At 43.1% G+C, this 24183-nt stretch overlaps 1 protein-coding gene across 13 annotated transcripts in view; it reads left to right on the top strand.

Moving 5' to 3' along the window:
* Positions 1-24183, top strand: part of STAU1 (staufen double-stranded RNA binding protein 1) — an 81016-nt gene that overhangs the window by 31673 nt on the left and 25160 nt on the right. For 9 of the 13 annotated variants that reach the window (XM_017944722.2, XM_017944720.2, XM_017944719.2 and 6 more), the window contains 2 exons: positions 7941-8079; positions 9912-10077. In XM_017944722.2, the coding sequence (XP_017800211.2) occupies positions 7979-8079; positions 9912-10077 (267 nt within the window). In that variant the 5' untranslated portion in view covers positions 7941-7978. Of the gene's footprint in view, positions 1-3595; positions 3618-5341; positions 5520-5547; positions 5736-7940; positions 8080-9911; positions 10078-24183 lie in introns of those variants that run through there. The other 4 variants (XM_017944716.3, XM_003904637.4, XM_017944717.3 and 1 more) reach the window with 3 other exon arrangements.

Here is a 24183-nt window from a genome sequence, read left to right as displayed (position 1 = left end):
CTGGCAACTGTTTCAGAAACCAGTCTGTGCTCAGAAGACCTTGTATTCCAGTTGGTTTTAATAGCAGTGCTTCATCTGATTTCAAATCTTGCTTGCCCATTATGGGTTAGTTATTCCCCTGACTTCACTCTTTTGAAGACACACCCTCTCCTAGATTACCTGGCTTCACCTGGTTCAGAAAAGACCCTAGTTGTGTCTTCTCTGGGAACGTACTCCTGGAATGATTTGCAGTTTTGTATCATGGCTGCCTACATTTGTAGGCCTTCCGTTTGTTTTTCCTCTATTTTCATATCCCTAGGAGAATAGTAGTCTTACATACTGCTAGTTGACTTCAGTGCTCTTACGTTATTTTTCACTTCCTTCTCGTGTGGCAAACCCCATAGAAAAAAATCCCAGCTGTGTCTTGTGAATGAGTGAGTTTGTTTCAGCAAGATCCAGTTTGAGTATAAGCTTTTGTGTGAGCAAGGTCCAGCTCACCACTGTAAGGTAAATATCATCCATACTGCTAGTGCATTTATAACCCACCTGGAATGTTTTCTGTTTTTTTTATACTCCTGAAAGTGGTGCTGTGATTCAAAATATGTATTTTCAAACTGATGAGGTTGTCTTAAACAAAAACTATACTTAGACAAGATTATAGATTTTTGAAGTTTCTTCTTTTTTCATCCTTGCCAATGGGTCAAAGAAAATCTGTGCTTCTTTTTGGAATATTTGGGTTTTATTTTATTTTTTTTTAGAGTCTTTCTTTGCCGCCTAGGCTGGAGTACAATGTGGTGTGATCATGTCTCACTGCATCCTCGACCTCCCAGGCTTAACCAATCCTCCCACCTTGGCCTCCTGAGTAGCTGGGGCATGCCACCATGCCCAGCTAGTTTTTTTTAATTCTTTGTGGCGGTGAAGTCTCACTGTGTTGCCCAGGCTTGTTTTGAGTTGCTGGACTCAAAACAATCCGCCTGCCTTGGCCTCCCCAAATGCTGGGATTACAGGTGTTAGCCACCCCGCCTGGCCATATTTTGCTTTTAAAACTCCAAATAGTGTGTGGTTGTTTGGGATTCTGAACAGAGACAGTTCTCAAGCACCTGTGATTGATTGCCCGTAAGTTTTCCAGCTCTGGGCCACCTCTTGTCTGCTGCTTACTTCTGGCTCCTCTCCTGCTTGTTTGCACAAGGACCTTAGGGTAGGGAGAAGAGGTGATGGGAAATCAGTTTTTTCACTTGTTAGCAATCCAGGCAAAAGGTTTGAAGATGCAATTGCCTGGCTAATTTTGCATTGTAGTAGAGACGGGGTTTCACCATGTAGTCTCAAAGTGAGTATTTTGTATTGTCTCCGGTTTCAGTTATCCTTGTCATTCCCCTTATGTTAGAGAATGAAAGTCTGACTATAATTTTAAAATTGCTAATCATTATTCAAGAATTCAGTCTTTTTAGAACATGTGGAAAAAAGGAAAAAGAATTCAGTCTTTGAAACTTGTTTGTTATCTGTATTAACAGCATATCTGTAGTTATCTTTTTTCCCAACCATCTAAGGACACGGAGATACGGAGTTGTCTTTTGCAGTTGTAGCATAAGATGATATAGTATGAGAGATAAGGAATTAACGCTGTTTCTGATCATAACCTTGTAGCAAAGATAATTTAATTAAGGATGAGCTGTTTATCTCATTATGCCTCATTTTCCTTCACATGCAAACCTCAAGCCTTGAATAAATCAAGTGTTTCTTTTCATTTGACTGAAAGTAGCATCAGGCACAAACATGAATAGTCACCATAGCATAACACGGTTGAGTTGCCTTTGAAGTCAGACAGATCTGGGTTTGAATCTCAGCGTGTTACTAGCTGTGTGATCTTGTGCAAGTTACTACTTTGTTGTTGTTTCCTCATCTGTAAAATAGGGATAATAATACCCACCAAATAGATTTATTGTGAGAATTAAATGAGAGCATGTATGTTAACGTGTGGAGCACAATGCCTGCCACCTAGTAAATGCTTGAGAAATGGTAGCTGTAATTCTGGCTACTTGGGTAGCTGAGGCAGGATTAAGCATTTAAGAAAAACGAATATTTCCCACTCACACAAAACTAGCTTAAAAATGTTGTTTTAAAGCATAATTCTATTTGAAATGTGTCTTTATAGACACTTTTAGGCAATTAGGGGCTGGGAGCAGTGGCTCATGTCTGTATTCACAGCAGTTTGGAAGGCCAAGGCCAGCAGATCACTTGAGGTCAGGAGTTTGAGACCAGACTGGCCAACATGGTGAAACCTCGTATCTGCCAAGAAATACAAAAATTAGCTGGATGTGGTGGTGCACGCCTGTAGTCCCAGCTACTCAGGAGGCTGAGGCAGGAGAATCACCTGAGCCTGGGAGGCGGGGGCTGTAATGAGCTGAGATGGCACCACTGCATTCCAGTCTGGGTGACAGAGTGAGACCCATTATCAAAAAATCAATTAATTAAAATAGAAATAGAAGGCCGTAAGTAATTTTTCTGTAACTGTTGTATTTACAGGATTTTTTTGCAGACCTTAACTTTGGGATTCCCTTTATTAACTTTTTATTATATTTTGGCTTATGCACTTTCTCACTTTAACTTTTAATAATTTAGGTAGTTTGGCTGTGTGTTCATCTCTAACCGCATATTTTTTTACCCACAAGTTGTTCAAAGAGGAGAAGTTGTTCTCTTGGGTGATTTATTTTTGAAAAATCAAGAAATGTGGTGTACTTTTAGTTCTGTCAAAACCAAGATTCTAACCTCGCTACCAACAGCATGCAGCAGAGTGGCAGCTAGCGCCGGATGGGGAAGTCCTAGAGAAAGGCAAGACTGTTCATGTGAATAACTGTGTGTGTGTGTGTGTGTGTGTGTGTGTGTGTGTTTGTTTTTTTTTAAGCATTTTCTCCTTCAGCATTTATCCATGAGACAATCACCAAGATGACCCAGGGGTTGTACCGCGTTGCAGGCTTCTGCCGTTTGACCTTCCTGCCTGCCAGGGTTTTGAGGTCATACTGTTATTTGTTCTTAAATGAGTAGCCCGGTGAACTGCAGAATATATAAAGGAGATCCCTGATGTCCTGATGTGTCAAGTGTCAAGGGCGGGGGGGGGAGTAAAGGATTATTTATTTATTTATTTATTTATTTATTTATTTATTTTTGAGATGGAGTCTCGTTCTGTGGCCCAGGCTGGAGTGTAGTGGCGCGACCTGCTGGGATTACAGGCACGAGTCACCGCACCTGGCTTTCTTTTTTTTTTTGGGATGGAGTCTCACTCTGTTGCCCATACTGGAGTGCACTGGCGCAATCTTGGCTCACTGCAACCTCTGCCTCCTGGGTTCAAGTGATTGTCCTGCCTCAGCTACCCAAGTAGCGGGAATTACAGGCGCGTGCCACCACACCTGGCTAATTTTTGCATTTTTAGTAGAGATGGGGTTTCACCATTTAGGCCAGGCTGGTCTCGAACTCCTGACCTCAAGTGATCTGCCTGACTTGGCCTCCCAGAGTGCTAGGATTACAGGCATGAGCCACTGCACCTGGCCAATGAAGGATTCTTCATGTTTTTTTCCTTTAGTGGAAGCTGTGCACTGAGGGAATCCTAAAAGTAAGACCTACAAGAAAAATCAGCTATGAAGGCAAGTTGCCCCACCCCTTAAGGCACCAAACTTAAATGACCCAGACATACTGAAATCCAGATTTCCCTTGTAAATTGTTTGTAAGTGAGATAAAGTGATATTCAGCGATAACATCAGAAAAGTAAAAGCTTCAATTAATTTTTTTTTTTTTTTTGAGGCGGAGTCTTACTCTGTCACCCAGGCTTGAGTGCTGTAGCGTGTTCTCAGCTCACTGCAACCTCCACCTCCAGGGTTCAAATGATTCTCTTGCCTCAGCCTCCTGAGTACCTGGGATTACAGACATGTGCTACTACACCTGGCTAATTTTTGTATTTTTAGTAGAGGCAGGGTCTCACCATGTTGGCCAGGCGCGTCTCGAACTCCTGACCTCAGGTTATAGGCCCGCCTCGGCCTCCCAACGTGCTAGGATTACAGGTGTGAGCCACCACGCCGGGCCGCTTCAGTTGATTTGATAAATTCCGAAGTAATGAATCTCAAATCTTTGGGGTGCATCAGAATTACTTTGGGAACTTGTTAAAAATACAAATGCTCATTCCTTAAATCCTATCACTTTGGAAGGCTGAGGCAAGAGGATAACTGGAGCCCAGGAGTTTAAGACCAGCCTAGGCAACATAGGGAGACGCTGCCTCTGCAAAAATTAAAAAATTAACCAGGTATGGTCTGGGCACGGTGGCTCACGCCTATAATCCCAGCACTTTGAGAGTCCGAGGCGGGCAGATCACAAGGTCAAGAGACGGAGACCATCCTGGCCAGTATGGTGAAACCCCGTCTCTACTAAAAATTCAAAACTTAGCTGGGCGTGGTGGTGCATGCCTGTAGTCCCAGCTACTCAGGAGGCTGAGGCAGGAGAATTGCTTGAACCTGGGAGGCAGAGGTTGCAGTAAGCTGAGATCGTGCCACTACACTCCAGCCTGGCGACAGAGCAAGACTCTTGTCTTAAAAAAAAAAAAAAAAAAAAGCCAGGTATGGTGGTGTGTGCCTGTAGTCCCAGCTACTCTGGAGGCTGCAGTGAGCTATGATTGTGCCACTGAGCTCCAGCCTGGACAGCAGAGTATGACCCCATCTCAAAAATTGAAAAAAAGGGTGGTTATGCTTTCAAACAAGAGCCCACAAACACATTGCAGCATCAAAACATTGTCTTAATTTGTGTGAAGTACTACTTACTATGTGTTTAAATCAAGTTTACAAAATCTCTTTCATGAGAAGTAATTGGAAGAGAATTTTGAGGCTGGACATGGTGGGTCATGCCTGTAATCCCAGCACTTTGGGAGACTGAGGCAGGTGGATCACTTGAGGTCAGGAGTTTGAGACCAGCCTGGCCAACATGGTGAAACCCCGTCTCTACTAAAAGTACAAAAATTAGCCGGGCATGGTAGCAGGTGTCTGTAATCCCAACTACTTGGGAGACTGAGGCAGGAGAATTTCTTGAACCCAGGAGGTGGAGGTTGCATTGAGCCGAGATCACACCACTGCACTCCAACCTGGGGACAGAGTGAGACTGTGTCTCTAAAAACAAAAAATAATTTCAGTGCATACACAACACAGTCTCTTTTTTTTGGTTTATAAAAACGACAAAAAAGGATAAGAAGGGGATAACAGGATGAATTATCAAGATAAGACCAGGCCTCTTAAACCATGACCATAGAAAGTGTTCAAGGTTCAAGTGACATACTGCAGTCAATGTCAGGTTTCACGAATTGAGAGCTCACACTTTTCATTTCTAGGAATTTACAGTACTGCTGACACTTGGAGATCAGCACCGGTGAGCTGAGTGAACTGGTATTAAAAAGGTCAAACACACAGTTGCTGCTAAATCTTTGGAGGGAACAAAATTTCCTAAGCCCACAGTCTGTCCTTTGGTAGCGAAGGAAGGAATCCAGGTCTTATGCATGGGCCAAACAGGTACCTTTCAAAAGTGTATCTAGAGGTACTACCATTTAATATGTATACGAATGGTTTCTTAACAAACTTGTCGATTTTGAAAGCACAGATTCTACACAACCAGTGACAAATGCTTATTTTTTGGGAATCCTTAACCTCATTGTAAAGCAGTGGTTTCCAATCTGTGATGCCTCAACGCCTGACAGTCTGGAAAGGCAGTCGTAGGAAGGATGGCAGGTGACCAGATAATTTCAAAGCTTTCCGAAAAATTTAATGAAAATATATTTTTGATAAGATTGTATAGATTAGCAATAATATAAATTTTATCTAGAGTCACATCAAGTCAGTGTGGTAATATCGATTGTAATTTTGTTGGTCAGAAGTGCTTATTGTCAGTTGTATGTCTCTTAATTAAAAAAAATGAGAAAATGTAAATATTACTTAAATACAAGCCAGCAGGTAGTATCTCCTCAAACAAGGGACCCATGCAAGGGGAGTATGCTAATCAAGAAGGTGTGGCTGGTGAAGGGTTGGGGATCAGTGACCTGGAGGCTGTGTCATTAATGGCTGTTTTAGCAGAGACCCCCTCAGATGCATGAAGTCATCCCAGATCTTGGTATGTAGGAAGGAATCTGGGAAGTTATCAGTCACATCTTTCTTGTTACTTTTGATTTCTTTGCAGTATACTTTCTTCATGGTTATTCTCTATTGCAGACAAATTCTGTGGATCAGAACTGCTCTTAAAATGATTCAGACTGTACTTAAAATGCAATTATATGAATTCTGTAAAAAAATATAATTCTAATGCAAGAAAGAGAGAGATCTGTAATTCATGTGGCCCTCTGTGCAAACCCCAATGTTATTCTTATAGAGTTGATTCATGCATTAAATTTAGTTGAACCAATTATAGTACAGAATAAGGTCTTTTTTATTTCTCTGTATATACACCCTAAAGAGGCATTTTAAAGTGGATTTTTGTGTGCATTTAGATTTTGCCATTTCTAGTGTTCTGTTTTTGATATGAAAGTGTTGTTTTTAAGTATGATTGTGCACTGACACTAATCTTTCCAGGCTGGTTTTCTTTTTAAATGGTTTTTAAAAGTTTATGGATTGGATGAACTGAGAGAAAGAAAAATTGGAAAATGAATAGCATGTATCTTCTGAAGTTGATACATTTTGAGATAACTTGTTGTATATGAAAATGGAACTCATTTTCCTAGCAAGTATTACCACAGGTCAAATTCCATTAGAAATATCAAGAATGGAAATATCTGAATATTTTGTGGGCCTTGTGTAACTTCTCCAAAAAGAATTGGGTTGCGGCCGCCTCAGTGATTTTTCACCTTTCCTTGAGTTGCACATCGTGTTGTATTGTAGCTCTTTAAGTGTGCTTTGTGTTCTTTGAACTCCTCTGGGGCAGGAATTGTTTCTTTTTTTTTTTTTTAGACAGTTTCACTCTTGTTGCCCGATGTGGAGTACAGTGAGGCAATCTCGGCTCACTGCAACCTCCGCTTCCTGGGTTCAAGTGATTCTCCTGCTTCAGCCTCCCAAGTAGCTGGGATTACAAGTGCGTGCCACCATGCCTGGCAAATTTTTTGTATTTTTAGTAGAAATGGGGTTTCACCATGTTAGCCAGGCTGGTCTTGAACTCCTGACCTGCGGTGATCTGCCCGCCTCAGCCTTCCAAAGTGCTGGGATTACAGGCGTGAGCCACTCTCACTGCAAGGTCTGCCTCCTGAGGCCATTCTCCTGCCTCAGTCTCCTGAGTAGCTGGGACTACAGGTGCCCACCACCACGCCCGACTAATTTTTTGTATTTTTTAGTAGAGACGGAGTTTCACCATCTTAACCAGGATGGTCTCGATATCCTGACCTCGTGATCCGCCTGCCTCGGCCTCCCAAAGTGCTGGGATTACAGGCGTGACCCACCATGCCTGGCCAGGAATTGTATTTCTTAAGCTTAGCACAGTGCTTTGCATCCAGTTAGTAACGTAATAAATGCATCATTCAATAGTGTGTACAGATATACTTCTGAGTGCAAGCCAATAATACTGTAAATCAGTACAACCAAGGTTATATTGATTAAATATTCTCAAACACTAAAATAATTTGGACATTTACATGGGATTTTTTAATCGTGAAATTTGATGTGTTTTGGAACTTATTTTTGACAGCTGTACCATATAGCTTTCACTGATAATGTCTTGGGTTAAATTGTGGCTCCTCTGATAACCCTCAGAGTAGATTTTGTGCTGTTGACTGTATATAAATATCGAGAAATCACAGCATATTCTTGGATTTCCTTGTCTGATGCCTAGCAGTGACCCAGGTCCTTTTATGTATCATGAATCCGATTAGCAGAAAGCATGCTATTACATTTTATTTTAGTGAGTATCATTCTCATATCAGAACAAAACAGTTATTTGTCGATTCTTTCTTGTAGAAAGCATAACTCCTACTGTAGAACTAAATGCACTGTGCATGAAACTTGGAAAAAAACCAATGTATAAGCCTGTTGACCCTTACTCTCGGATGCAGTCCACCTATAACTACAACATGAGAGGAGGTGCTTATCCCCCGAGGTATGTGTGAGTTTTTTTTTTTTTCCCTCCATAAAATACAGGTGAAAATGTGTCTGATATTTTACATAAACTAGTACCTCTAGATTGTGGAGGGAGTAATGATTTGGTTTGGGCCTGCCAAATGTTGAAGTCGGTCTTAATTACTCTTGTGCCTTGTGCCCCTCCCCTGCCTTTTTTTTTTTTTTTTTTTTGAGACAGAGTCTTGCTGTGTCGCCCAGGCTGAAGTGCAGTGGCGCTGTCTCGGCTCACTGCATCCTCTGCCTCCTGGATTCAAGTGATTTCTCCCTGTCTCAGCCTCCCGAGTAGCTGGGATTGCAGGCGCCTGCCACCATGCCCGGCTAAGTTTTTTTTGTATTTTTTAGTACAGACGGGGTTCTGCGATGTTCGCCAGGCTGGTCTTGAACTCCTGACCTCAGACGATCTGCCCACTTTGGCCTCCCAAAGTGAGTCCCAAACTCACAGAGCACCCGGCCGCCCCTCTTTTTTTTTTTTTTTTTTTTAAATTCATTGAGACAGTGTCTCCCTATGTTGCCCCAACTGGTCTTGAACTCCTGGGCTCAAGGAGTCCTCCTGCCTCAGCCTGCCACAGTGCTAGGATTAAAGGCATGAGCCACTACACCCGGCCCTTTGTGCTTCTTTACTGCTCTTGGAAAGGGCCTGAGCATATTTCTCACTGGCAGTGTGGCTTGTGCCCTCTAGCAGCCTGGCTAAAGATCACCCTTGTAACTGCTTTGTGTAACTGAATCTTATTCAAACATGATTCCCATAGCATCATGATTCCTGCAAGACAGTGATTCCCAGCATTTGTAGATTACCTGATAATTGGGTACTTTTTGACTTTTGAACTTGTGCGCTTTGTAAATAGCTTTGCTGCAGTAAAATATTAATTGAAACCTGAAAATGCCATGGATTAAAAAATCTTTTGCCGGCAGTAGTAAGACATTAGTGGAGGCCGAGCGCGGTGGCTCATGCCTGTAATCCCAGCTCTTTGGGAGGCTGAGGTGGGCGGATCACGAGGTCAGGAGTTTGAGACCAGTCTGGCCAACACAGTGAAACCCTGTCTCTACTAAAAATATGAAAATTAGCTGGGCCTGGTAGTGGGCACCTGTAATCGCAGCTACTTGGGAGGCTGAGGCAGGAGAATCACTTGAATCCAAGAGGCAGAGATTGCAGTGAGCTGAGATCACGCCACTGCACTCCAGCCTGGGCAACGAGAGAAACTCCATCTCAAAAAAAAAAAAAAAAAATTAGTGGATAGATGATGAACAAAATGGAATTCTTCATTTCCCTGCTCTCTGTTGGGGGATAAAGCCATTTTAAAAATACAAGCTATGAAATGGATAAGAAACTGGGTTCTGCTAGGGAAATGAATGAGAAACTGGGTTCTGCTAGGTAGGCTACAGCTTGTTGGGATTTCTTGAAATGAGGGTCCTTTCTAAAAGACTTGTGCGTTAAAATTCCCAGCCTTCTATTGGAGACATGCAAATTTAAAGCTAAGGTTTGAGAAGGCAGAGGAAACCAAGTGTCTGTCTCTGCCAAAGCCTAATTCATTTTAGATTTTGTCAGTGCAGGTTAGCATGATAAACTCATAATTTCTAAGCCATTGTGTTTCCTGAGATGTAAGTTTGGATTGCTAAAAACTCTTTTCTTATACTGTGTAGCAATTCTAATCCAGTTTAAGCTTTTATGAAATCTCTGGATATATTGATGAAGAGTGATTAGCATCAAACACTAATGTGAGTAGGATCGTGATGAAGGAACATTTGCCAGAGAGTGTATAGGTGACTTATCAACTTGAGACTGTAATTTGCCTAACCTCCTTTTATTTCTAGGTACTTTTACCCATTTCCAGTTCCACCTTTACTTTATCAAGTGGAACTTTCTGTGGGAGGACAGCAATTTAATGGGAAAGGAAAGACAAGACAGGCTGCGAAACATGATGCTGCTGCCAAAGCATTGAGGATCCTGCAGAATGAGCCCCCACCGGAGAGGCTGGAGGTAAGGAGTGGAGCCCAGGCTCCCTGACACTTCGACAGGGTGGGAGGGTAGTGGGGAGATGTCACTGCACGTTATCTTTTCTAAGAAGGCATGTTGACAGCTGTCCATAATTTTTATTTGAATGCCTCCAAGATTTTATGCTCTGTAGCTTTCTTGCTTTTTACCCCTTTTTTCGTTTTAAAATTTCTTAACAAGAAAGTCAGTTGCCTTCTTTTTCAGTCTATGGCATGGTTTTGAGTGACATGGTGTGAACACGTTAGAAAGTTTGCGATTCAGTTGAGTTGTGAAGAACATGTACGGATGAAGTCTTCAGTACTGAAGATTTTGCTTGTGATATATGGTACCAGGTTAGAGAATTTTCTGAAGCTGTTTTTGACCAGCCACTCTTGATTATATAGAAGCGCCTGTTATCTATTGCCTCATAACAAACCGTCACAGAATTTAGTGATGGTTTAAACATCTCCAGGCATTTATTTTGCTCATAAGTCTGCAACTGAGGCCGGGCTTGGCAAGGGTAGCTTGTCTTCATTCTACACAGCTTTGGTTGAGGTGACTCTGCAGGGGGCTGGAAGATCTGCTTTTAAGATGGCTCACTCGTGTGGCTGGTAAGTTGGTGCTTGCTGTCAGCTAGGAGCTCAGCTGGGTCTCTGGCCCCAGGACCTCAGTTCATCCCTGGGTGACCTATGGAAGGATTGCTTACACTTCCTCATGGTATGGTGGCTGGTTGCCCAGAGTAAGCATCCTAGAAGATGAGAAATGGAAGCAGCTGCCAGTTTCTTAAGGCTTAGGCTCAGAAATCACAGCATCGTGTCTGCCATGTTCTACAGGTCAAGCAGGCACAGAGCCCAGATTCAAAGGAAGGAGATATAAAATGTCACTTTAAAAAAAAAAAAAAAAAAATTGAGGTGGCCAGGCACAGTGGCTCACGCCCGTAATCCCACCACTTTGGGAGGCCAAGGCGGGCAGATCATGAGGTCAGGAGATCGAGACCATCCTGGCTAAGACGGTGAAACCCTGTCTCTACTAAAAATACAAAAAATTCGCCGGGCGTGGTGGTGGGAGCCTGTAGTCCCAGCTATTCGAGAGGCGTAGGCAGGAGAATGATGTGAACTCAGGAGGCAGAGCTTGCAGTGAGCCGAGATTGTGCCACTGCACTCCAGCCTTGGGGACAGAGCGAGACTGTGTCTCAGAAAAAAAAAAAAAAAAAATTGAAGGTAAAAATTATATAACCTAAATTGACTAGTATAAGTGTACAATTCAGTAGATTTTAGTATATTCACAATATGGAGAATCCCATTTCCAGATGATGAAGGGATTGTCAAAGAATTAGGGACCATGCTTTAAAACCACCATGATAGGAAAAGGATTATTAACATTTTTGTGACTCAATAGCAATATAATTCTTAGGGAATCAGTAACTCCATGCCATTGAGGGGGTCAAAGCATTAGTGAATATCTTTGGCCAGGCAGAATCTTATCACAGATAGAGTCACAAAGGCCAGAAGAAGCCCAGTGAATTGAAAACATTGAGATTTCATAATTCTGTTTAATCACAGCAGGAAATGCCACCTGAAAATATCTCTGGGTAGCATTTGACTTTTCTTCACCAGGAAACATGTTCACAAAGAACAAGAAGATCCTGCACAGAACAGTGGGCTAAGTATGTGATGAGAGGTGTAGACCCAAGCGGACCTTGGGCAGGGTGCCTGCTGAGGTCTGTTGTATCCAACTGCCACCCAGGGCGACCCAGCTCGGGCTTCATGGCTGGCCGCACAGGAACGATTTGTTTTTTTTTTGTTACGCTGCGTTTCCATTTTCCACTGTAATCACCTATTCTAGTAGATGATCTGTTTCCATGGCCCACTAAGGACCAAATCAAAGAAAATGAGGCTGTAGCTAAAAGAGGAGGATTTAGTGAAGTTAAAAGGATGAGCTTTTCAGTGGTGAGATTTGTTAAAACACCAAAAAGGTAGTGTAATTTGAGTTATTTTGGAGGCTCTTCAGCTTTTTACCTGACTGGTGCTAATCTAATTGGAGTCAGATGGAGTAGGTATTTCTAGTACTTCCAGCCAATAGTTGATAAACAATTGCTGGACACTGCTATATGGATTTTGTGCATCACAATCACTTGAGAAGTTAAAAAAAGAAATTCTAGGCCCAACCCCGGGATTCTAATGCAGTAGGTCTAGGGTAAGACCCAGGAATCTGGCTTTTGCTTTTGTTGTTCTTGCTGGGTTTTTTTTTTTTGTTTTGTTTTGTTTTTTTTTTTTTTTGAGACAGTCTCCCTCTGTCACCCAAGCTGGAGTGTAGTGGCATGATCTTGGCTCACTGCAACCTCCACCTCCTGGGTTCAAGCGATTCTTGTGCCTCAGCTTCCCAAGTAGCTGGGACTACAGGTGCTCACCACCACGCCCAGCTAAATTTTGTATGTTTAGTAGAGATGGAGTTTCACTGTACTGCCCAGGCTGGTCTCAAGCTCCTGAGCTCAGGTGATCTGACCACCTTGGCCTTCCAAAGTGCTGGGATTATGGGCATGAGCCACCATACCCAGCCATGTTGTTGTTAGTGAGCTCTTGGAGTGATTCTGAGGTATGGTCAAGGTTGGAGAACCACGGATCTAAGCGCTGTCAGCACTTCCCCAGCAGTTCTTCCCCTTGACTGCTCCGTGAGAGTGATGACAGTATTGCTACAAAGGATAAGTGCCTATTGGTATTTCTGAGTCTCCCACCTTCACTCACTAGAGCAGCGTTGGTTGGCACAGTCCTGAGGGCAGCAGTTGTTGTGGACATGTTCTCCTGGGCTGTTTTCTCACTGGGTCCTGTGAAAACTCTGAGGAGCTTTGCTGGGGAAAAAACAACAACAGAAAAAACACCTTTTTTCACTGACGTGTATATTTTGAATATGTTACGTCATTTACTTAAAATTCCTTGGAGGACTCAAATTCAGCACACACGTAAGCACTTTTTAATGGCTGCAAAGTGTTCCACTAAGTGAATGCACTGCTTTGTTTTCCAGCAGGGACTTGATTATTTAGGTTGTTTGTAGTTTTCCCTCTTATGAAATGGGTCGGGAAGAACATTGTTGCAGTAAAGTCTTTGTCCACAGTCCTAGAAGTAGAATTGCTGAACCAGCGGGTATGCACAGTGGTACATATGGCCAAGTTCTCCACAGGAAGAGGGTGCCATTTTACAACCTGCTGACAGGCCATAAGCAGCCTGTCTGTCCACAGCCTGCCAGCATTGGAAATGATAATTTTAAACAAATTGTCAGGTTAGCTGTGGCAAATTTGTGGAGCATGTGATTGTGTGGTGGATCAATGCATCTTCTCTAGAAGATACGCAGTAAAGCCAGCACTTGCTGTCTACAGGACAGGTATAGTCTGGGCCCTCTATGCCAGGCGCTGCGCTAGACCCTGAGTTGAAAACAGCCAGTGCCGTCCCTTTTCCTGTGAACTTGGTCAAATGGAGCTGCCACACATTAACATCAATATCAGCAAAAAGTACAGTTAGTACAAGGATGGAAAAGTGGCAAGGATTAGAAGAACGTAAAGTATTTCATTTAGGTTGGAGTAATGGTGATGAGTTCAGAGCAGTCTTTTCAGAGGAAGAGACATTTCGGCTGAGACTAAAGATCAGCAAAGAGCAGGGACAGTGTATGCCCAAAGAGGGAGCAGCAGCTGCAAAGGCCCCAAGTTAAGAAAGTGCATGGATTATTTGTTTATTTAATCTAAGGTTTGTGCTAATGAAGGATGAGTTTTACTCAGTGTCCGAGCTATTAGGAGCAGTATGGTCATAGCTACAGTATCTGTAATAGAGAAAAACAGGAGCTAGCTTAAATGTCCATTACTAGGGAAGTGGTTAAAAAAATGGCTATGTTTATCCCATGAGTACGAGTGTGGTATCTCGTATACACAGGCATGAAAGGGGATGAAGTTGCAGAGCTGTTACTGTGTGTACAGTGTGATCCTGTTGGTGTTTCAGTAAACAGCAGAGCCAGCTGTAAGTGTGTGTATGTATTTTTGTTTGTTTCTTTTCTTTTGTTTTGGAGACAGGGTCTCACTCTGTTGCCCAGGTTGGAGCGCAGAGGCCCAGCATGCAGGCTCACTGCAGCTTTGACCTCCCTGGGCTCAGGTGATCCTCCCATCTCAGCCTCCTGAGTAGCTAGGACTATTGATTCATGCCACCATGCCCTGCTAATTTTTGTATTTTTTTGTAGAGATGGAGTTTCGCCATGTTGCCCTGGCTGGTCTTAAACTCCTGGGCTTAAATGATCTGCCCACCTTGGCCTCCCAAAATACCAGGATTACAGGCATGAGCCACTGTAAACAGCCTGAAGTTTTTAAAATACTTTTTTATACTTTTGTAAAAATGAATAAATGCAGCTCTTTCTGGTTTTGAGTCCTTATCTTCACTTGGGACAGGTGCATACTTAAGTATCCTTAAGTATATACTTAAGCATTTAATTTATTTATTTTCTTGAGATGGGGCCTCACTCTGTCACTTGGGCTAGAGTGCAGTGGTGTGATTTTGGCTCACTGCAACCTCCACCTCCTGGACTCAAGCAGTCCTTCCACCTCAGCCTCCCAAGTAGCTGGGACCACAGGTGCATGCCACCACACCTGTCTAATTTTTGTATTTTTGGTAGAGATGAGATTTTACCATGTTTCCCAGGCTGGTGTCGAACTCCTGAGCTCAAGTGACCACCTACCTGCCTCGGCCTCCCAAAATGCTGGGATTACTGGCATGAGCAATAGCACCTGGCCTAAAATTGGAGACTTTAACCCCTCTTGTTTCCTCAGTGTTCATTGGACCTAGTTTTCTTTTTATTCTTTTTTTTTCTAACAGAGATGGGTCTCACTATTGTTGCCCAGGCTAGAGTGCAGTGGCTATACACAGACATGATCATAGTACCCTGTGGCCTTGAAGTCCTGGCTTCAGGTGATCCTTTTGCCTCTTGATTATCTGGGACTACAGGCATGCTTGTGCCTGGCTCAGGTTTTCTTTCTTTTTTTGAGATGGAGTCTTGCTCTATTGCCCGGCTGGAGTGCAGTGGCGCGATCTCAGCTCACTACAACCTCTGACTCCCTGATTCAAGCTGTTCTCCTGCCATAGCCTCCGGAGTAGCTGGGATTACAGGCATGTGCCACCACGCCCAGCTAATTTTGTGTTTTTAGTAGAGACAGAGTTTCACCATGTTGGCCAGGATGATCTCAATCTCCTGACCTCGTGATCCACCTGCCTCAGCCTCCCAAAGTGCTGGGATTACAGGTGTGAGCCACCACACTTGGCCTCTTTTTTTTTTTTTTTTGAGGTAGAGTCTCACTCTGTTGCCCAGGCTGGAGTGCAGTGGCGCAATCTCGGCTCACTGCAACCTCTGCCTCCCAGCTTCAAGCAATTCTTCTGCCTCAGCCTCCCAAGTAGCTGGGACTACAGGTGTGTACCACCACGCCCAGCTAATTTTTGTATTTTTAGTAGAGACAGGGTTTCACCATGTTGGCCAGGCTGGTCTCAAACTCCTGACCTCGTAATCCGCCCGCCTTGGCCTCCTAAAATACTGGGATTACAGGCATGAACCACCGCGCCCAGCCAGGATTTCATTTTTGAAGCTGCTTTTTTAAGCTCTTTAAGGAATGATATTACATGAGTTGTATTCTTTTTTAGAGGTATTATAAAGAACTGAGAGAAAGTATATATATTTTTTAAATAGTGCAAAACTCATTCTTTCTTACAGTTATCATAGAGGCCTTTTGGACCTTTTTATAAATCTTTACATGATGGGATCTTAGGGATCTTAATTTTCCTGCGTTTTGAACATTTTGCTATTTGTTATTCCACGTAATTATTTCAATACTATTCATCATCTACTCCCAAATATACCAGATGAGATGAAAATCATAAGAAAATGGAAGAATGATAAAGCCTGTGGGGTGGATATATAATAGTGAAATAATTGTCATGATGACACCATCTTTTTTTATTCTTATGGCCTTGCCTAGTCTATTGCATTATCTTTCAAGAAGTTAAAAAAAGAAGACTGGAGACACCATCTTTTGAGTCTCTTTTTTGCTTTCATTGAACCCAAGTGAGAATCCAGAATTTTTCTGTTTTTCATCTGTAATGTGAAGGAGAAGAGAACTGACAGTGGAAGACATTTCTGATGATTAACAAATCAGAAGATGAACACAAAAAGACAGATAGATGGCAGCACTCCAGACGTTAATGATGATGGTGAGATTGTCTAAGCAAAATCTCAGACTGTGAGTCTTCAGATGCTAGCATAGATAAATTTTCCCATACTCACGAATCAGCTAGTGATTATTTCTCTGATGTATAGAAAGGAAATGTGGTATTCTCATCTAGTCATTCAACAGAAAGGACTTCATCATGCAACATTTTTCAGCAAGAACCTGCCCCATCCTGTTTGCATTAAAAAAAAAAATACGCGTGACAACATTCTTTTATGTTTGGCCGCCAACATTTATTTCTTACCACTTATTGTTAACAAAATAAGTGAACAAATGCACAAGGAGGTGTGTGTCCAAAGGTGATTGGAAGAAAGTAGATATAAAAATGACAAAAGTCACTGGATTGATCCTTCCGTTGGTGTTTATAAATCCAAAAATGAAAGCAGTTTGCACTTACAGAGCAAAGAAATGGCTGCTTTCTCTTCAATAGAATTATGAGTCTGTTTCAAAAGGAGTATGTTTTGACAGTGCCAGTACATGAAGAATCTGAGGTCCTGATAAGTTAGAACCAGTTGGAGATGGACTTGGAATCTGACATCGCTGCAGGTGGGCTGTGCCCCAGGTGCAGGTGCAGGTGCAGCAGGCAATGAGCAGTTAGTTGCATATAGAGGACCTTGCTTTTTTTGGGGGTATATATGCCTTCCAAATTAGAAACATTGCGATAAGAAGCTGGGTTTGCTGTGTTTAAGTTCTTGTTAAAATGTCTGATAAAATGGCTTTTGTCATCCTTTTATTTGGTAAATTATTTGTAAAATGGCTTTAGATATAGAAAAATAAAAGAGTGTTGGAGCCATTATTAAATGGTGATGGCTGATTTTCCTAGCACACTGTGAGGGATAAGTATGGTTCAGAGCATTTCTTTCTTTTCTGTTGTTTTGTTTTGAAATAGGGTCTTCCTCTGTCACCCTAGCTGAAGTGCAATGGCACAATTGCGGCTCACTGCAGCTTTGACCTCTTGGCCTCAAGTCATCTTCCCATCTCAGCCTCCCTCGTAGCTGGGACTACAGCCGTGCACCACCACACCTGGCTAATTTTTGTATTTTTTGTGGAGATGCGGGTTTTGCCATGTTGCCCAGACTGGTTTTGAACTCCTGGGCTCAAGTGATCCACCCACCGTGGCCTCTCAAAGTACAGAGATTATAGGGATGAGCTATCACACCTGGCCTCTTTCTTAATGTTGCCTGGATTTTATTGCTGAACTAGACATATGGAATCAGTGTTAACAGTAATGCCTGTGTTGTGAAGACAAGACTGGGTGCTCACTAAACCTTCCTCATTTTACTGGGTGGGAATGGTTTTTGTGGATTAGTTTTGAACCATTTGCTGCCTCCCTACTTGGAACATTTTCTCAGTCTGGATAATAGGAAATTTTTTTTTTTTTTTTTTGAGACGGAGTCTCGCGCTGTGTCACCCAGGCTGGAGTGCAGTGGCGCGATCTCAGCTCACTGCAAGCTCCGCCTCCCAGGTTCACGCCATTCTCCTGCCTCAGCCTCCGAGTAGCTGGGACTACAGGCGCCCGCCACCACGCCCGGCTAGTTTTTTGTATTTTTAGTAGAGACGGGGTTTCACCATGTTAGCCAGGATGGTCTCGATCTCCTGACCTCATGATCCACCCGCCTCGGCCTCCCAAAGTGCTGGGATTACAGGCTTGAGCCACCGCGCCCGGCCAGGAAATTTTTAATGAGCCAGGCGTGGTGGCTCATTCCTATAATTCAACACTTTGGGAGGCCGAGGTGGGAGGATCACTTGAGCCCAGGAGTTTGAGACCAGCCTGGACAAGATGGAGAGACTTCATCTCTACCAAAAATACTTGGAAAAAAAAAATGGTGGCAAGTACCTGTAGTCTCAGCTACTGTGGAGGCTGAGGCAGGAGAATTGCTTGAGCCTGGGAGATCAAGGCTGCAGTGAACTCTGATTATGCCATTGCACTGCAGCCGGGGCAGCAGAGCTGAGGCCCTGTCTCAAAAAACAAACAAAAACTATGTAAAAGAGCAATATAATTTCATTTTCAAATATATGGTTTTTGCATTTTTATTTTACTGGCTGCTTTGTTCCTAATGATACTCCTCTGGAAGCAATGGCTTAGAGCAGTGAATCGCAACTCCAGTCACCTGGGGACTTATTTAAAAAATAAACAAATACTATAAATAGAACTGCTATCCAGGCCATGCCCTCAAAAATTTGAGTTCAGTTGTCTGGAGCAGGCTCCAGTATCTGAACTTGTGAAGCTCCCAAGTGATTGTAGTGCTCCTCTGGTTGAGAACCACTGGCTTAGGGTGTGGAACTGAGCAGTAGACCCATAGTTTTCTATCAGTCGTATGTGGAACCTTGATACATGTATATAAAATAGAAAAGGAGCATTTCATTAATATAAATTGTTACTAAAAAAATTTTTTTTTGGCTGGACGCGGTGGCTCACGCCTGTAATCCCAGCACTTTGGGAGGCCAAGGCGGGTGGATCACCTGAGGTCAGGAGTTCGAGACCAGCCTGGCCAATGTGATGAAACCCCGTCTCTACTAAAAATACAAAAAATTAGCCAGGCATGGTGGCATGTGCCTGTAGTCCCAGCTCCTTGGGAGGCTGAGGCAGGAGAATCAGTGGAACCCAGGAGATGGAGGTTGCAGTGAGCCGAGATCATACCACTGCACTCCAGTCTGGGCAACAGAACGAGACTTCATCTCAACAACAACAAAAATAAATATTTTTTGTTGTTGTTGTTGTTGAGATAAGGTCTTATTATGTTGCCCAGGCTGGTCTCAAACTCCTGGGTTCAAGTGACCCTCCTGCCTTGGCCTCCCACAGTGCTGGGATTACAGTCATTAGTGTAAACTTATAAGTTTGGATTTATAATAATGATAAAGGCAATTTCTGAGAATGAGGTATGTGAGTTTTCTTTTTTTTTTTTTTTTTTTTGAGACGGAGTCTCGCGCTGTCGCCCAGGCTGGAGTGCAGTGGCGCAATCTCGGCTCACTGCAAGCACCGCCTCCTGGGTTCACGCCATTCTCCTGCCTCAGCCTCCTGAGTAGCTGGGACTACAGGCGCCCACCACCGCGCCCGGCTAATTTTTTGTATTTTTAGTAGAGACGGGGTTTCACTGTGGTCTCGATCTCCTGACCTTGTGATCCGCCCGCCTCGGCCTCCCAAAGTGCTGGGATTACAGGCGTGAGCCACCGCGCCCGGCTGGTATGTGAGTTTTCAAAACACAAAAATATATTCATTTAAAAACACGGCTGGGAAAGATGCAGTCTCACTTTAGGATAGTGATTAACTGCCCTGGGAATGATAGTGAGATGGACTTCATTGCCTTTTTTTCTTTCTTTTTTTTTTTTTTGAGACGGAGTCTCGCTCTGTCGCTCAGGCTGGAGTGCAGTGGCACGATCTCGGCTCACTTCAGGCTCCGCCTCCCAGGCTCACGCCATTCTCCTGCCTCAGCCTCCAGAGTAGCTGGGACTACAGGCGCCCGCCGCCATGCCTGGATAATTTTTTGTATTTTTAGTGGAAATGGGGTTTCACCGCGTTAGCCAGGATGGTTTCGATCTCCTGACCTTGTGATCTGCCCGCCTTGACCTCCCAGAGTGGTGGGATTACAGGTGTGATGAACCACCACGCCCACGTCCAGCCATTGCCTCTTTTTTTGAGACAGGAGTCTCGCCCGGCTACTTTTTGTATTTTTAGTAGAGACGGGGTTTCGTCATGTTGGCCAGGCTGGTCTTGAACTCCTGACCTCAAGTGATCCGCCTGCCTCAGCCTCCCAGAGTGCTGGGATTACAGGCGTGAGCCACCTTGCTTGGCCTGTTGCCTTATTTTTTAAGAGGTGGAGTCTTGCTTTGCCACCCAGGCTGGAGTGCAGTGGCACGATCATAGCTCACTGCAGCCTTAAACTCCTGGGCAATCAATCAAGTGATCTTTTTGCCTCAGCCACCCCAGTAGCTGGTACTATAGGCACACTCCACTGTACCTGGGTAATTTTAAAATTTTTTTGTAGAGATTAAGGTCTCACTTTGTTGCTTAGGCTGATCTTGAACTCCTGGCTTCAGACAAACCACCCATCTCAGCCTCCAAAAGTGTTGGTACTACAGGCGTGAGCCACCGTGCATGGCTTATTGTTTTTCTTAAAACAGAAAAAAACAGTCTGATGTCAGTAGCACCTAACTGTTGACATTGGTTAAATCCAGGAAATTGCCTGTTACGTTATTATCTGTACTTTTCTGTATGTTTGAAATAGGTTATAAATAAAAATAAAAGTTAAACCTAATTGGGCTGATAGAATGAGCAGAACATTGAAAATTGGGGCATGTACATGGTGTTCAAAGTCTTATGACAGTCTGAGCACCTAGTTTATGTCCAAATTGTGTTCTGGCTGCACATAAGGAGAGCATTCCCATTGGCATAGTTCTTAGCATGTGGACCTTTTTTTTTTTTTAAACAGACCATCTATTTTAAAAAAACTCTGGATGCTCTTTAAGGAAACAGCTTTCAAGCTTTATTCTGTTGTGCACAAAAATGAGTTAATCTGGGGTTAGCACAAATACTGTGTTTTTCTAGTATCTTAATATTTGGTGTGAAACAGTTTTGTTGCTGCTTTTTAAAAAATTCAAGCAAAATATACATCTAAAAGTATTAAACTTTTTTTTTTTTAGTATTAAACATTTTTAAGTGTACCAGTGGCATTAAAATATATTCTCAGTTTTGCACAACTATCACTAGTACTCATTTTCAGAACCTTTCCATCATTCCAAATAGAAATTCTGGACTCATTCAAGAGTTACTCCTCACTCCCTTGCTCGCAATCCCCGGTAATCTCTACTCTGCTTTCTGTTTCTATGCATTTGCCTGGTCTAGGCACTTCATAAAAATGGATATTTGTTTTTTTATGTCTGGCTTATGTCACTTACTGTAATGTTTTCAAGGTTCATCTCTGTTATAGCATGTTTCAGAATTTCGTTTCTTTTTTAAAGGTGAATGTTTTATGGTATGAATAGTAAACATTTGTTTTTCCAGTCATCTGTTGATGGACACTTGGGTTGTTTTTACCTTTTGGCTATTATGAATGCTGCTATGAACCCTGGTATATAAAAATGTGTTCAGGTTACTACTTTCAGGTCTTCTGGGTGTATATCTAGAAGTGGAATTCCTGGATCATATAATAATTGTATGTTTAATTTCTTGAGGAACTACCAAACTGTTTTCCACAGCAACTGTACCATTTTACATTTTCTGTTAAATTACTTTTTTTTTTTTTGAGATGGAGTCTCACTGGACTGGCATGCAGTGGTGTGATCTCAGCTCACTGCAACCTCCGCCTCTGGTTCAAGCAATTCTTCTGCCTCAGCCTACCAAGTAGCTGGGACAACAGGTGCGCGTTACCACGCTCAGCTAATTTTTGTTTTGTTTTTTTTTTTTTTTTGAGACTGAGTCTGGCTCTGTCGCCCAGGCTGGAGTGCGGTGGCCGGATCTCAGCTCACTGCAAGCTCCGCCTCCCGGGTTCACGCCATTCTCCTGCCTCAGCCTCCCGAGTAGCTGGGACCACAGGCGCCCGCCACTTCGCCCGGCTAGTTTTTTGTATTTTTTAGTAGAGACGGGGTTTCACTGTGTTAGCCAGGATGGTCTCGATCTCCTGACCTCGTGATCCGCCCGTCTTGGCCTCCCAAAGTGCTGGGATTACAGGCTTGAGCCACCGCGCCCGGCTAATTTTTGTATTTTTAATAGAGATGAGATTTCACCATGTTGGCCAGGCTGGTCTCGAACTCCTGACCTCAGGTGATCCCCCCGCCTAGGCATCCCAAAGTGCTGGGATTACAGGTGTGAGCCACCACACTCCCTGCCCATTTTCTGTTTTATTTTTAATAAAATCCAAATCTGGCACAACCATTTTACATTTTCATAAGTGGCTGGAAGCTTCTTGTTTCTCCATATCCAAAAACTTGTTATTTCCATTTCTTTTGGTAACAGCCATCCTTAAGGGTGTGAGAGGTGTGTTACTGTGGTTTTTTTTTTTTTTTTTTTTTTTTTAAAGGGGGTTTTCGTTCTTTTTTCCCAAGCTGGAGTGTAATGGCACAATCTCAGCTCACTGCAATCTCCGCCTGCAGGGTTCAAGCAATTCTCCTGCCTCAGCCTCCCAAGTAGCTGGGATTACAGGCATCTGCTACCACGCCTGGCTAATTTTTTGTATTTTTAGTGGCGATGGGGTTTCACCATGTTGGCCAGGCTGGTCTCGAACTCCTGACCTCAGGTGATCCACCTGCTTCGGCCTCCCAAAGTGCTGGGATTACGGGCGTGAGCCACCACGCCAGGCCAGCTATTTGTATTTTTGTATTTCTTTAGAGAAATGCCTATGTAAGTCCTTTGCCCATTTTCTAATTGGGTTGTTTTATTGTTGAGTTGTAGTTCTTTATATATTCTGGATATTAATCCTTTATGAGATAAATGATTTGCAAAGCCCATTCTGTGGGTTGTCTTCACTCTCTTGATAGTGTCCTTTGATGCATGCGTGTTTTAAATTTTGATGAAGTCTTATATTTTGTTGTCTGCAGTTTTCATGTCATATGTAAGAAATCATCACCAAATACAGTGTCATGACACTTTTCCCCTATGTTTTCATCTAGGAGCTTTACTGTTTTAGCTCTTTTGTTTAAGTATTTGATCCATTTTGAGTTCTTAGTGGTGTGGGGTAAGGGTCCTGCCTTATTATTTTGCATGTGGATATCTAGTTTTCCTAGCACCATTTGTTGAACAAGCTTACAGTATTATTATTTTTTTTAAGTTTAGTATCTATTTAACTATTAGATTGCTAATTACTTTTGCACCAACCTATAAATTTCAAGCCAAACCTCTGTAGAACCCCAGCCTTTAAGGCACCTTGCTTGAAATTTCCAGTTTTGGCCCGGCACGGTGGCTCAAGCCTGTAATCCCAGCACTTTGGGAGGCCGAGACGGGCGGATCACGAGGTCAGGAGATCGAGACCATCCTGGCTAACATGGTGAAACCCCGTCTCTACTAAAAATACAAAAAAACCAGCCGGGCGAGGTAGCAGGTGCCTGTAGTCCCAGCTACTCGGGAGGCTGAGGCAGGAGAATGGCGTAAACCCGGGAGGCGGAACTTGCAGTGAGCTGAGATCTGGCCACTGCACTCCAGCCTGGGCGACAGAGCGAGACTCCGTCTCAAAAAAAAAAAAGAAATTTCCAGTTTTAAGGATTCACTCATAAAGAAGTAGACCCTTTTTCTGCTTAGGATTTAAACAAAAATACAAGTGTGGGCTGGGTATGGTGGCTCACACCTATAATCTCAACACTTTTGGGAGGTTGAGGTGGGAGGGTTGCTTGAGCCCAGTTCAAGACCAGCCTGAACAACGTCGTGAGACCCCATCTCTGCAAAACATTGAAAAAAATAGCTGGGAGTGATGCCTATGCCAGTAGTCCCAGCTACTCAGGAGGGTGAGATGGGAATATTGCTTGAGGTGAGGAGTTTGAGGCTGCGGTGAGCTATGATTGTACCACTGCACTTCAGACTGGTCTATAGAGTGAGACACTGTCTCAAAAAACAAAACAAAACAAATATGTGTAGGTTAACAAACCACCACAAGTGCTATGAAAATAGTTTTGACTAAGGTGAGATACACTGAAACCAGATTGGAAAGAAAAGATTATGGAAGGATAGATAGAAGGAATTACAAAAAGCATCTGGAATAAATATATTTATCCAGTATTATACCCTTGGTTATATATGTATTTAACCTAGAGTTTGTTTTATTTTAATTTTAATTATAGCATTTTTTGGTGTGTGTGACACAGTCTCATAGTCACTGAGGCTAGAATGCTGTGATCATAACTCACCTTAGCCTCAACACCGTAGGCTCAGGTGA

Source organism: Papio anubis, chromosome 16 (genome assembly GCF_008728515.1).
Source record: "Papio anubis isolate 15944 chromosome 16, Panubis1.0, whole genome shotgun sequence".
NCBI lineage: Eukaryota > Metazoa > Chordata > Mammalia > Primates > Cercopithecidae > Papio > Papio anubis.
This window is presented reverse-complemented; position numbering and strand designations above follow the sequence as displayed.